General features: G+C 46.8%; 1 protein-coding gene across 2 annotated transcripts in view; it reads right to left on the reverse strand.

Moving 5' to 3' along the window:
• GGA3 (golgi associated, gamma adaptin ear containing, ARF binding protein 3) overlaps positions 1-13,135 on the reverse strand; it is a 54,002-nt gene that overhangs the window by 25,930 nt on the left and 14,937 nt on the right. For both annotated transcript variants that reach the window (XM_032209440.1, XM_032209441.1), the window contains 3 exons: positions 12,780-12,903; positions 11,158-11,261; positions 1,051-1,131 (listed from right to left, as the gene is read on the reverse strand). In XM_032209440.1, coding sequence (XP_032065331.1) covers positions 1,051-1,131; positions 11,158-11,261; positions 12,780-12,903 — 309 coding nt within the window. The remainder of the gene's footprint in view (positions 1-1,050; positions 1,132-11,157; positions 11,262-12,779; positions 12,904-13,135) is intronic.

Below are 13,135 nucleotides of genomic sequence, written 5' to 3' on the forward strand. Positions count from 1 at the left end.
GAAGAGCTCAAGAGATCACATATTTCCCAGGACTATTTCTAGAATTCTGGCTACAAAATCCTCACATGGTTCTAAAAAAAAGCTTTTATGAATATTTTATGTAGGTAGTCAAGACAAATCTTAACACAAAAAATAAGAATCACTCTGTTCATAGCAGTTTATCAAACAACAGAAAATTTTAGTTTTGACTGATCTGTCGAGATCACTTTTAGTTATTTAAGGTAAGAATTTTGTCATAGAGCTAAGAGATTTGAGAAGGAATGGATAAATACTATACTACACAATATGCAGGGTGGGGGCAGAAATCAAGGATAAAAGCAAGAAACTACATGACATTAATCAAGAGAGAGTGTCCTAACAAAAAAGAAAGGGAGAGGGGATATTTTTGTAAGGAAAATTCCATGCTGGCTGGGAATGAGTGTTGTAGTCCAACATATCTGCAGGGTACCAAGTTATGAAATAATGGCATAAATCATTGATTAAACTGATGGAAGCATATATATCTTGTCACTTGATGTTGGGGGCGAGGTTGCCAATGATGATTCCTGATGAATACCTAGATTAGAGATATCGGTTTCCTCAGCAAGATTTTCAGAAGAAGTTTGAGTCCTTCCTGGAGCTGAGAGTGACTCACTTGTGGTCACCAAGCTGGATTTGTGCAGAACTAGAACTCACAGTCTCCTAGCCTGGCGCTTTAATCACTACACCAAACTGGCTCTCTATCATATGATACAGACATTAGTAAACAAATGAGCCAGGGAACTGAAGATAATAGAACCTATTAACTCTCTAACTTAAGAGTTGGGAGGCTGAGTGGAGCTACAAATCATTGACTAGCTTGTCTTATTTGTTACGCAACCTCCTGATACAATTTCACACAGAGATAAGAACTTGGTGCTAAGGAAAACAAAAATCTTATTACTAGAGGGCAGCCCATTTAATTTTCTGGTAACTAATGGTCGGGTTAAAAAGATTCTAAAATACGTGAATCTATAAAACAAATTCCAAGCAATCATCACCTCTACAGTATTATTAAGTGCTCAGTCTCACCTCTTTCACCATAGATTTAATAAGCTTGTTTGCTTCTTGTAAATCATCTGGGTTTTTGCTTTTCAACAGTTTAGCTAAAAGCTGCAAAGAGGAAAAGATAAGTAAATAAAATCACTGGCTCATTTCCCCCCCCTGCTATTGCAAAATTCATTAAAGGAACCCTAAAAATCTTATACCTGATGCATATTTGAAGCATCAAATTCTGACTTTTTGGCATTCTGATCTCAACCCTCTGAAATACTGTTTAGGGTGAAATGTGGCCTATAAACACAATGTATCCAAGCTCATTAACAAAAAGAACAACCAAGTCTTCAGAGTCAGCCCTGGAGTTGGCAAATTCACTTCTGGATCGCCATAATTCTGGGAGAATGTTGGGTCTAGAGGCCTGGAACTATAACAAGTAAACGAAGGCAAAATTTTGCTAACAAGAGAAAGATGCTTGTAACTTTCAATGACTCTAAGTTTTGAATTCTGCATATTTTTATTGAGCTGTCTTGATTGTACTCAATTTGGAATTCTCTTTAATAAAAAAACCAAGCTAAAAAATAAGAAAGCCATGGTGGCTCCAGTGGTTGGAATGCTGTACTGCAGGCTAATTCACTGTTCACTCCAGGATTTCTATTCTGACCAGCTCAAGATTGATTCAGCCTTCCATCCTTTGGTAAAATGAGGTTGGTAAAATGAGGACTCTGATTGTTGAGAGCAATATAATGACACTTGTCTTTATAGAGAGTGCTATAAAGCACTATGAAGCAGTATATGAGTCTAACTGCTATTGCTAATGTATGAAATAAATAGAGTAAAATGTGCAGATGATCTTTTAATGAATTGACTCAGCCACTTCCACAATTTCCTTCCTTAGAAGAAAAACAAATCATATTCATAGTACATAACTGTAAGATATGAATTACTATGATGCCGAACAACCTAAGCCATTCAATTTGGCCCTAAATTCAGAGGATGACCAAAGTGAAACATTTTCTTCACCCACAAAGAAATAGAGAAATTATCCACAAATAGGGAAAGCCGTACTATCTTGTTCAGAACAAACATAAGATTTGTATCACACAACAGGTCATAATTTGTGAACACTTCACCTGACTTTTACACTAAAAAATGCAATCCCTAATGTTCCCATGCTCGGAACACAAGTACAATAAAAAAGCATGACATTTTGTAGTGCACCCAGAAGTATCTGCAATTGCTTCCAAAAATCAGAGTTGTTGTGCTACAACATTCATGGGAAATAAGAAACATTCACTCTTGAACATTTTTAAAGCTGCAGATGGAGAGGGAGCAGGAAAGCTACTAAAGCCCAATTTTACGTTCTCTATCCCAGTGTTTCTCAACCTTGGGCACTTGAAGAATACCCCAGCCAGCCATGAAATGGCCAAAGTTGAAAAAGGGTGTTGGTACTTACATGATACGCCTCTTCTCATAGTGGGGGGAGGAGTATCCAGAATGGGTTGACCTTGTCCTCTCATGATTGGATGAGTCAGATAAGCTCTTTGGGCAACGCCCCCTGGCCAGCAGGACCTCCCATATTTGACGAAGAGCTCCATCCAACTTGTTGCACCATTCACTCCAGACTCTTAATTCAGTTCTTAGCTTTTATCGTCTTCAACATCAATATTTATATAACTTCATAAAACGATGAACATAAAACTTAGTCGTACAAACATAGTCAGGGAGGGACTGGATACTCCTCCCCCCACTATGAGAAGAGGCGTATCAGGTAAGTACCAATGCCCTTTCTCCATAGTGAGGGGGGAGGAGTATCCAGAATGGGACGTACCAAAGCCTGCACGTCCCTAGGGAGGGAGACCCATGAGGCCCCATGTCCCCCGCTCATGCCAGTTGAGGCGTGGGCCCCGCCCTGTGAACCGCCTGCAACGCCCTGCGTCCAAAGAGGCTTCTGCTGAGGCAAAAGAGTCCAGTTTATAGTTCCTAGCAAAGGGAGAGGGGAAAGCCCACGTGGCTGCCCTGCAGATTCCGGCCAGGGCTGTCTGCGTGGCCCAGGCCCTGGACGTGGCTGCGCTCCGCGTGGAGTGAGCTGTGATATGATTGGTGTCTGTAAGCCCTGCGATTGGTATGCAGTGACAACGCAGGTTCGCAACCACCTGCCTATTGTGGTGGAAGTCACCTTGATACCCAGGCCCCTATTTGGAAGGAGACAAACAGAGCTTCGGATTTCCTGTTTGGCCTGGTTCTCCTGAGGTAATCCTCAGAGCCCTCCTTATACCCAGAGTGTGCCACTTCTTTCCCAACGGGTGGGAAGAGTCTGGACAGAAGTTGGGCAAATCAGTTCCTGGGTTTGGTGGAAGCAAGGGCCCACCCTGGGGATGAAGGACGTAACCCCACTCTGTCTTGGTGGAAGAAGCAGAGATCCTCCCTGGTGGACAGATCTTGCAGTTCGTATATCTGCCTGGTGGAAGAGATGGCCACCAGAAAGGCCACCGTGAGAATCAGGAACTTAAGGGGAACTGTTCGTAAAGGCTCAAATGGAGCACCTATTGGAGCGTCCCCTACCCTGTGTAAGTCCCAGGAATGGTACCTGAACGCTGTGTGCGGTTTGGGGTTGGAAGCCCCCTTGAGGAATTGCCTGACCATAGGATGGTGAGTCAAGCTCTGGCTCCTGCCACGCAGGAGAACTGGCGAGATGGCTGAAATCTGTCTCCTAATTGTGTTAGAAGCTAACCCTCTGTCCCGGCCTGCCTGGAGGAGGTCCAGAATCTGAGGCACTGAGGCCTGGCTAGGATTGTGCCCCAGGGAATTACACCATGAGGCAGAGGCCCACCACATGGAGCCATAGATACGCTCTGTGGAGGGTGTGCGGGCAGTCTGGATAGTCTGCATCACCCTGGGGGGAAGAGGTCTTTCTCCAGGATGCTCCGCTCAAGAGCTAAGCGGTCAGCTGGAGCCATTGAAGGTCTGGGTGCTCCAGCGACCCCTGGTTAAGGGATATCCCCTCCTGGGGGATTCTCCATGGCCTCTCCGCTGAAAGCGACTGGAGATCTGCAACCACAGCCTCCGGGGCCAGTGAGGCGCCAAGAGAACCCCTTCCGCCCCCTCCCGAAGGGTTTCCCATATGAACCTGGGGATCAGGGGTAAGGGAGGAAGGCATACCGACAACCCCTGGGCCAGGCATACCGACAACCCCTGGGCCGTAGATCGTCTGCCCCTTCTGCCCCCCCCCCCATGTCTGGTACCTGGAGAAGAACCTCGGGAACTGAGTGTTGAGGGGCGTGGCGAATAACTCGACCTCCGGGCGTCCGAAGCACTCCACCAGCTCCTTGAAGATTGTTGGCTGCAGCTTCCGCTCCAAATTGTCCCCTTGGTCCGGCTGAGCCAGTCGGCTCAGATGTTCCCCACCCCTGCCATATGTTCTGCCCTCAGCGAATGTTGTCTAAATTCATAGGCTATCTGAGGTGCTTCTGCAATCTCTCATAGTCGGACATCCCATTCTGAGTTTGTGGTGGGTTCTGGCATGGGGACCAGCCTGTCTGACCCTTTTCCCCCCGGCCATAAGGGTGCTATGATTCTATGGCTAGGATTAGCGCAGAGATATTCTGAATGTAAACACGGACAGAGTTTAATGGGCGGCCACTAGAGTGCGTGTAAAGATGAAGTGAGGGAAGCTAAGCTCACAATAAAGGCCTGCCACAAAGGTAAAATAATAATAATAACAAAAACCACCACAACAATAATAATAATAAAATAAAATAAAATACAAAAGGGGGCATCTTCCCGCCTGATAAAACCAAGGAAGATTAAGGAAACGATTGGTCCCTTGCTGGGAGAAAGTGGCCCGAAGCTGACAAGCAGCAGGGGTAAAGCAGAACTATTTAACTCATGCTTGGCATCTGTCTTTACCCGAAGGGATAAACAATCCAACCTATCAAGAACAGCGCCCCAAATTCAGATTAGGGACCCAAGATGAGATAAGGAAGAAATGGTAGCCTGTCTATCTTAGGCAAAGTCCAATTCCCAGGACCGGGTGGGTTACACCCAATGTTCCCTCTAATTTTTTTTCAGTGTGTGCGGAAAAGTATAGTATTTGAGCAACACATTTTCATGCCTGAGCACCTGAATTTTTTTCACAGATGTTTCACAGAGCAATTGATTTATAGGATCTGAATTGAGATGGAGAAAAATGGTTTTGTGCGTGTGTGTGTGTGTGTGTGTGTGTGTGTTTGAGTGAGCGAGGGATCCAGTAAGGGAACTGCGCCTATTTAGGAAAGAAGGTAAATTATTGCAAACATGATCAATCGAAGATAAGTATGGGGACAGGTTGGGCAGTAGAGAGAAAGTGATAAAAGAGTGGGAGAGAGGAAGAAAAAAAGAGGGAAGAGAGATAGAAAGAGACAGAGAAGGACAGAGAAAGTGACAGAAGAGTAGGAAAGAAGGAGAGAGAAAAAGAGACAAAGAGAAAGAGGGTGAAAGAGACAGAAAGAGACAAAGAGGGAGAAGGAGAAAGTGACAGAAGAATGGAAAAGAGGGAGAGAGAAAGAGAAGAGAGACAAAGAGAAAGAGGATGAGAGAGACAGAGAGAGAAGAGAGGAAGAGGAAAGAGCAAGAGAGAACATCTCATTTCAACCCTGAGGTGCAAATATTCTCTTTGATTGGTAATTTTATTTGTCCATTTACTATCCAATACTCTCATTTCTCCTTAAATTAATCAAGAATTCCCTTCTTTTTATTGAATTTATCACAATACCGTGAGAACAACTTTTTCAGCATAGCTTTACAGCTATTTAAAATATATAGAAATTTAGGTCACGTTTGCAGAACATTAGTCTACTATTTAGTCACTAAGTCAAAGAAACAGAATTCAGAAAGTTGGCTTCCCTTTTTGTAATTGCCTATTGCCTGCTTAATTTTCTACATACATTTTTGATAACCGATATTCACTGTTGACCCAAGAAGCCCATCATAGAAAGAAACCCTCCCTATGAACTTTGTTGGGTTTCCATGGAATGAAGTTGGTCTTTTTCTCAACCATACAGTAGCATATTCTTTCTAAGGAGGATATAATCAAGATAGTCCATAACTGCCTATCAATCTAACAGTATGGCGATTGACAATCTCTTTATATTTCAACTCTAACTCTTTCAGTCTTAAAGGTTTGGTGAGGAGAGATCCAAAAATTCTTTTAAAGAGGAAAAAAAATGCTTGGCAAGGGAAACCGCGAGCCGAAACGAAGTCTTGCTGGGAAGACATGGCAGCAGGGCTTTAAAGGGCTCCCCCCTCCCCAGCCAGCCAGCCCACCCAGCCCATTCTTCCCCCGCCACCACTGTATCCAACAGGCCAAGTTGCTGGGAGGAGAAAGTTTGGGCTGCAGGACATGAGATTCCCCATGCTTCCATTCCCCACAATCCTGTCAGAGCTGAAGAAGTTCTGTGCAAAACGCCTCCTTTGTTCCCATCTTGCCTGAGCTCAAAACTGCAGCCTTTAAACGAGGCTCAGCGTAACGTGGAGGAAGGAAGACGTTTCCTTCTGGGAAAAGAGCTGGAGGCAGTGAGAAAGACGCAAACGCGGACCCTGGCTATCTCCCCCCCCACCTCCTCGCTTCCAGGAACTCACCGCAACCCCCCGCCCCGCAAGAGAGACATCAGCGCCGCCCCGAGGGACAGGAGGGGTCCCAGGCGCAGCTGCATCGCCCCCCCCGCCCGAATAGTGAGGCCTTTTGCACCTGCGACCAGAGCAACTAGTTTGCGTTCAGCGGCTGAAAAGATCGCTAAAATCTGCCCAGGACAGCTACACCTTCTGTCCGTAAAGTTTGTGGGAGAGGAAACAGCACTGTGTTCCTTTGCGCGCCTTCCAGGGCCCTGGAAGAAGACCTCTCCCCCCCCCCCCGCCCCACGCTGAGGCCGGATCCTCCTCCATCCTTCGAGGAGGGAAAAAGGGATCTTGGCAGGCAGGGGATATTTCAGCAGGAGTCAGAGGGTGAACCAACACATTTGCTGCAAAGCACTGTGGCTGAAGTGAAGCTGGCAAAGCTCCTGCTGGCGCCCCCACCCATGGCAGTGGCGGTGGTGCCTCCCCCTCCGCTCGGAGCACCTCAGCTGGACGGCAGCAGATATTCTGGTGGCGGGGGGGGGGGCTTTGGGGATTCATTTCAGCGCCGGGATAGGATTGGCCGCCCACAAAGGACCTCCCCGGGCTTGCTTTGCTAAACACGGGGCGACTGATGCTAGTTTGAGCAGCTGCGGCCGGCGCAAGCTACCATCAGTCGCTCAGTGCTCATCAAAACAAGTCTGGGGAGGTCCTTTGCGGGCGGCCAGTTCTAGCTGCCTGCAAAGGACTTCCCCACGTTTGCTTTGAAAGAAATCTCTGCGCGGCAGTTAGAAACTGCTGCGCGGGGTTTTCTTGCCATGTGCGCGACCACGCAGCCACGCACCTTAGAGGGAACAGTGGTTACACCCCAGGGATCTGAAGGAACTGGCGGACGAGATCTCCAAACAACTGAAACTATATCTATCAGAGATCCTGGAGTACCGGAGAACCACTATAGAATTGCTGATGTGATTCCCCCCTACAGAAAGAGAGAAAAACAGCTCAAGAGCCCAAAGCCAACATGGGTTTGTCAAAAACAGATCATACCAGACTAGCCATATTGCCTTCTTAGATACGGTGACAACCCTAGTGGACCATAGGAATGCCATTGATATAGTTAACTTGGACTTCAGCAAGTCCTGATAAGGTAGACCATAACCTACTACTAGATAAAGTAGAAGAATGTGGGTTAGACATAGTCACACCAGATGGCTTGGTAACTGGTTGACCAACCGCACACACCTGTACTCCTCAATGGAACTGCCTCTTCATGGAGGGAAGAATGCAGTGAGTGCCCCAAGGCTCTGTGTTGAGCTCAGTACTCTTCAACATCTTCATCAGTGATTTGAATGAGGGTATTAGGTGTGTAAGCTAACAGTTGGGTTAGCAAAATATATGCCATGATAGTAGTACTGTTTCTTTAAGAACTGCTGTTATCTCAAGCGGTCATAAGAAGGAGCTGGTATGCCGGTTAGCTCTCTGTTTGTTAAATGCTGATCAGTGGGGGGGGGGGGACACTCATCAGGTTTGCAGATGACCCCAAGCTGGCAGGAATAGCCAACACTTCAGAATACAGGCTAAAGATACAGAAGGATCTTGATACCCTTGAACATTGGGCACTGCCTAGGAAAATGAGATTCAATGAAGTAAGGTTCTACCTTTAGGCAACGAAGGTGAAGTGCACAGGTACAGAATACCTTGCTCCACAGTAGTAACTGTGAAGAGGATCTTGGAGTCTTAGTGGACAACCCTTTAATATGAGCCAGCAGTGTGCAACAGCTGCCAGAAAACCCAACACAGTTTTTGGCTGCATAAACAGAGGAATAGAATCAAGCTCCCGTGAAGTGTTCCTCCCACTTTATAAGGCCTTGAAAAGGCCACAATTGGAATTCTGCATTCAGTTTGGTCACCATGATGTAGAAAGGATGTGGAGGCTCTAGGGAGAGTGCAGAGAAGAGCAACAGAGGGGATCAGGGGACTGGAGGCTAAAGCCTATGAAGAACGGTTGCAGGAATTGGGTAGGTCTAGTTTACTGAAAGGAAGGACTAGGGGAGACGTGATAGCAGTGTTCCAATATCTCAGGGGTTGCCACAGGGAAGAGGCAGCCTGATTATCCTCCAAGGCACCTGAGTGCAGAACTAGAAGCAATGGGTGGAAACTACCGTATATACTCAAGTATAAGCCGAGTTTTTCAGCCCATTTTTTGGGCTGAAAAAAGCCGCCTCGGCTTATACTCGAGTCAGTGAAAAATTTGCCCGAAATGGAGGAGAAAAAGGAGCGGGGCCATGCCGCTGGGTGACGCTCGTGAATGGCCCGGCGCCCCTGTGAGTTTCCCCTCCCTCTGTGTCAGTTTACCACGCAGCGCGCACCACTCCATCCCCCCTCCTCACGTTCTAATGTAATGCAGGGCTGTCTTACGATTCCCCTTCCTCCCCCTCCTGCCGCTCTGCAACGATGTCCCACCTCCTCCTTGTTATGGCAAGCAGCCACATAGCGATGTCCCACCTCCTCTGGTACAGTGATCCAATGATAGGAATCACTGTGCCGTGTGTCATAGGAGGTGGGACATCGCTCCCGCGGCTGCACGGGACATCATTACCGGTAGCTGCTGCATTTCCCACCCTAGGCTTATACTCGAGTCAATAACTTTTCCAGTTTTTTGTGGTAAAATTAGGTGCCTCGGCTTATATTCGGGTCGGCCTATACTCGAGTATATACGGTAATCAAGGAGAGAAGCAACTTAGAACTGAGGAGGAATTTCCTGACAGTTAGAACAATTAATCAGTGGAACAACCTGCCTCCAGACGTTGTGAATGCCCCAACAATGGAAGCTTTTTAAGCAGCTGTTGGATAGCTATTTGTCTGAAAAGGTATAGGGTCTCCTGCCCAGGCAGGGGGGTTGGCCTAGAAGACCTGCAAGGTCCCTTCCCCCTCTGCTATTGTATTGCATAGTATTGTATTGCATTGCATTTGCTCTTTGCCTAGTCACCCCCACCCTTGGAAGGCCTTGGGGGAGGGGGGTAATCTCTAACCTGATTGGAGGTTCTTCTGTCTCCCCCTGGGAGCTGCAGCCTTTAGCAGCCGGGCTGATTATTCCTCCCCCCTTTGTGTTTTCCAGGCTGCCGGGGGCTGCCGGCTTGGGCCACGTGGGGCCCCTCCTCCCCCTTCTTTCCAAATGGCTCTGCAGGGCAATTGCCATAGCCCCGCCCTCAGAACTTAGCCACAAAAAAACAGCTTTTGCTAAGAGGCCAGCCTACTTCTCAGGGTCTTCTCGCCCCTCCCCCCTCCTTCTCCTACTCAAAGGAGAATGCTCTTAAGGGGGAAGCAAGAATTAGCCACAAAAAAAACACAGCTCTTGCTGGAGCCTCTTTCTGAGGGCCTTCTCGCCCCCAACTCTTTCTCCTACTTAAAGGAGAGTGTCCTTAAGGGGGAAGCCTTCTCCTGTTACTAGGCAGTTAGAAAGGGACAGAACGGGCTTTTAGGCAAGATTTCTGAAACACCGAAGCCGAAGGGAATCCTCCCCTGGGGGGGGGAGGAGTTCTCAGGTTGGGGGGGAGGGTTTTTCCTGCAGTCTTGTGGCAGCTGCCTCTGTGATTCATCTAGGAGATAGGCTTGGGGGAGGTGGTTATCCACCGCCTGCCTCTAACCTCCTTAATAAGCCTCCTTTTGGCCCTTTGCTGCGTCCCCCGCCCTTGGCTAATGCCTCTGCGATGGTTTCTCACCTTTCAAGGGCTCCACAGAGCCTCCGGTTGTGGTTGTTGTTGGAGGGCTGAGAGCTGGACTCCTGCCTGCCTCCTCTGAGCTGCTGGGGGCCGCCATCTTGGACCACGTGGTTTCAAGATGGCCCCCGGCTCCAAATTCAAAAGGCTCCTCTTTGCTGGAGCACATGGAAATGGCTTTTGCCTTTGCAGGCTTGCCATGTGGCTGCAGCTCGCCTCCCCCTGCCTCCCGCAGCTCTTTCTGAGCCTTTCCGGCTCTCACCTTGTCCACTGGTGATAGCTGCCAGCGCAGGCTTTCCAGGGCATTTTAACAACCCTCGTGGCTCAACCCCTGAGGGGAGCAGAGGAGCGCTTCTGCTCCTGAGAAGCCTCTGCATCAAGGGCTGCCTCTAGGAAGCATATATGCCCTTTCCTCCTGCCTGCCCGGCAAGGGTCCTCCCTGAGTGACTCCGTCTCACTCAGTGGCCAGGGCAGCGTGCCGCCCCAGGGGGCTTGTGGCAGTCCAGTCCTTGCAGGAGGAGGCTGTGTGCGATGTAAGGAGGCAGGATTCGCCGGGTCCAAGTTTATTTTCCTTAGTCCTTTGTAAATTACTAGAGGTCCAGAGTGGTGCATCCTTTCCATTGAGTGGGATGAGTCAAATATGGGAGGTCCTGCTGGCCAGGGGGCATTGCCCAAAGAGCTTATCTGACTCATCCAATCATGAGAGGACAAGGTCAACCCATTCTGGATACTCCTCCCCCCTCACTATGGAGAAACACTGCTCTATCCTATGAAAAGCAGCCCAATGGAACTTGCCTGTTGCATATTATTATAGCTGAGGCTTCAAGTTTACCTTGGACTTCTCTTCATCATCAAACACGGGGTTCTTGGGACGAGGTGGTGGAGAGGGAATAAGAGTTTTCTCCACAGGAATAACAGGATCAGACAAGACAATGGCTGAAAACAAATAGAAAACAATAGGAACGTCATACTAAAGTACCCGAAAGGCTTGAGTCTGCTTCTCTCGTCCTATCTCCTGCTAACCTCCTGCTTTTCAATAATAGGAGACAAATCACCTTCAGAAGGACTACTGTGTTTGAATCTTTGCAACTCATCATCATACAACATTTCTGCTTTAAGACAGTTTTTCTCTTTGTCCAGATCAGTTTCCCCTAAACTAGCTTCCTGCCAGATGGGTGAAAACCCTCAGGTTGATTGATTTCCCACTTTTATTATTTTTACAAAGAACCCAGGGCGGTGAACATATCCAACACATCTTTTCCCTCCTATTTTCCCCACAACAACCATCCTGTAGGCTTGGGCTGAGTGAGAAGCCCAAAGTCACGCAGCTGGCTTTCATGGCCAAGGCGGGACCTGAACTCACAGCCTCCAGCTTTCTAGCCTGGTTGGGCCAAGCTTGGCTAAGGGAAATTTGAAAGTTGAAATAGGTACAGAGGATGATGTTCTTGTTGGGGAAATCTGATACAGCCATCCTTCCTTAACTCTTATTTAACCTCATGGCCTTTGGTTGGTACAATTAGAACTTTCGTCATCTGACCCACAATGTTACTAGGGGGGGTGATAAGAGCTGTAAATCTACCTACCCAAAAAGTAATAATTTGGAGAAGCCTGAATTAGATTAAGCACACTTCATTTAACTTGGTTATTTTGATCTAAATAGATGATCTAAAGGCCAAAAATGTAATTACTGTATTTTTCAGAGTATAAGACACACCCTTTTCCCTCAAAAGAGGCTGAAATACTGGTTGCGTCTTATACACTGAAAACAGCATTTTTTGCCTCCCGAAACCCCGCCCCTTCACCAAAATGGTCGTGCATGGCCTTTAAGAGGCTTCCAGAGTGCTCCTGGGGGCTGGGGAGGGCAGAAATGAGTGAAAAACGGGCCGTTCTTTGCTCAATTTTGCCGCTCCTCAAAATCCCCAGGAGCACTCTATAAACCTCCTAAAGTCTATGCATGCCCCTTTTTTTGGACAAAAAATGGGTCTGTTTTCGCAAAAAATAGGCAGTTTTTGCTCATGGGGGGGGGCATACCCCAGGAGCACTCTACAAGCTTCCTAAAGGCTATTCATGCCCTTTTTTTGAAAAAAATGCCCATTTTTGCGAAAAACAGGCCATTTTTGGGAGGGTTGCAGAGTGCAAAAACTTTTTTTTAAAAATTGCCTCTTCAAAATCTTGGTGCGCCTTATACTTCGGTGCGTCTTATACTCTAAAAATACGGTAGTATTATGTGTTTGGATTGGCTATTAACACTATCCAGAACTGTATCATGATAGCAGTGAGAACTCCATAGCCTTTTGTGGAGGGAAGATTTTCTGTACTACTCTATAACATATAGATAAGGTACCTAACTATATAGCGTACGATATAATTGTACATGCCTGTTATTACATTATTACAAAATTCTATTAAGCTACAAAGGAGGGAAAAAAGACAGTACAGGAAACAATTCTCTACCTTGTCTTTTCAACATGTAGTAGGCATCTTTGATTTTGGACTCATCTGGCAAAGCAACTGTCCAGCTGTACAGCAGCTCAATTATTTTGGTTTTGACCTTTTCTGACACTCTGTCTCCCAAGTACTGCAAGAATGCCCAAAAAGGTAAAATATTTCAGTTTTTCTGCCCTTGAATAAAATAATAATTTTTGAACCAAAAGATTTATCTAAGATCAACTACATTACAAATGATTTTTTTTGTTGGTTTCACATGCAGTAGCTTAAGAAACTGTACATCACAAAATCATATTTGTTTTGGCAACTACCTAGCCAAAACAAATTTCCAAGAATAACTTATGTGACTAGAGAACTGAGAA

The sequence above is a fragment of the Thamnophis elegans genome, chromosome 2 (assembly GCF_009769535.1).
Source record: "Thamnophis elegans isolate rThaEle1 chromosome 2, rThaEle1.pri, whole genome shotgun sequence".
In the NCBI taxonomy this organism is placed as follows: Eukaryota; Metazoa; Chordata; class Lepidosauria; order Squamata; family Colubridae; genus Thamnophis; species Thamnophis elegans.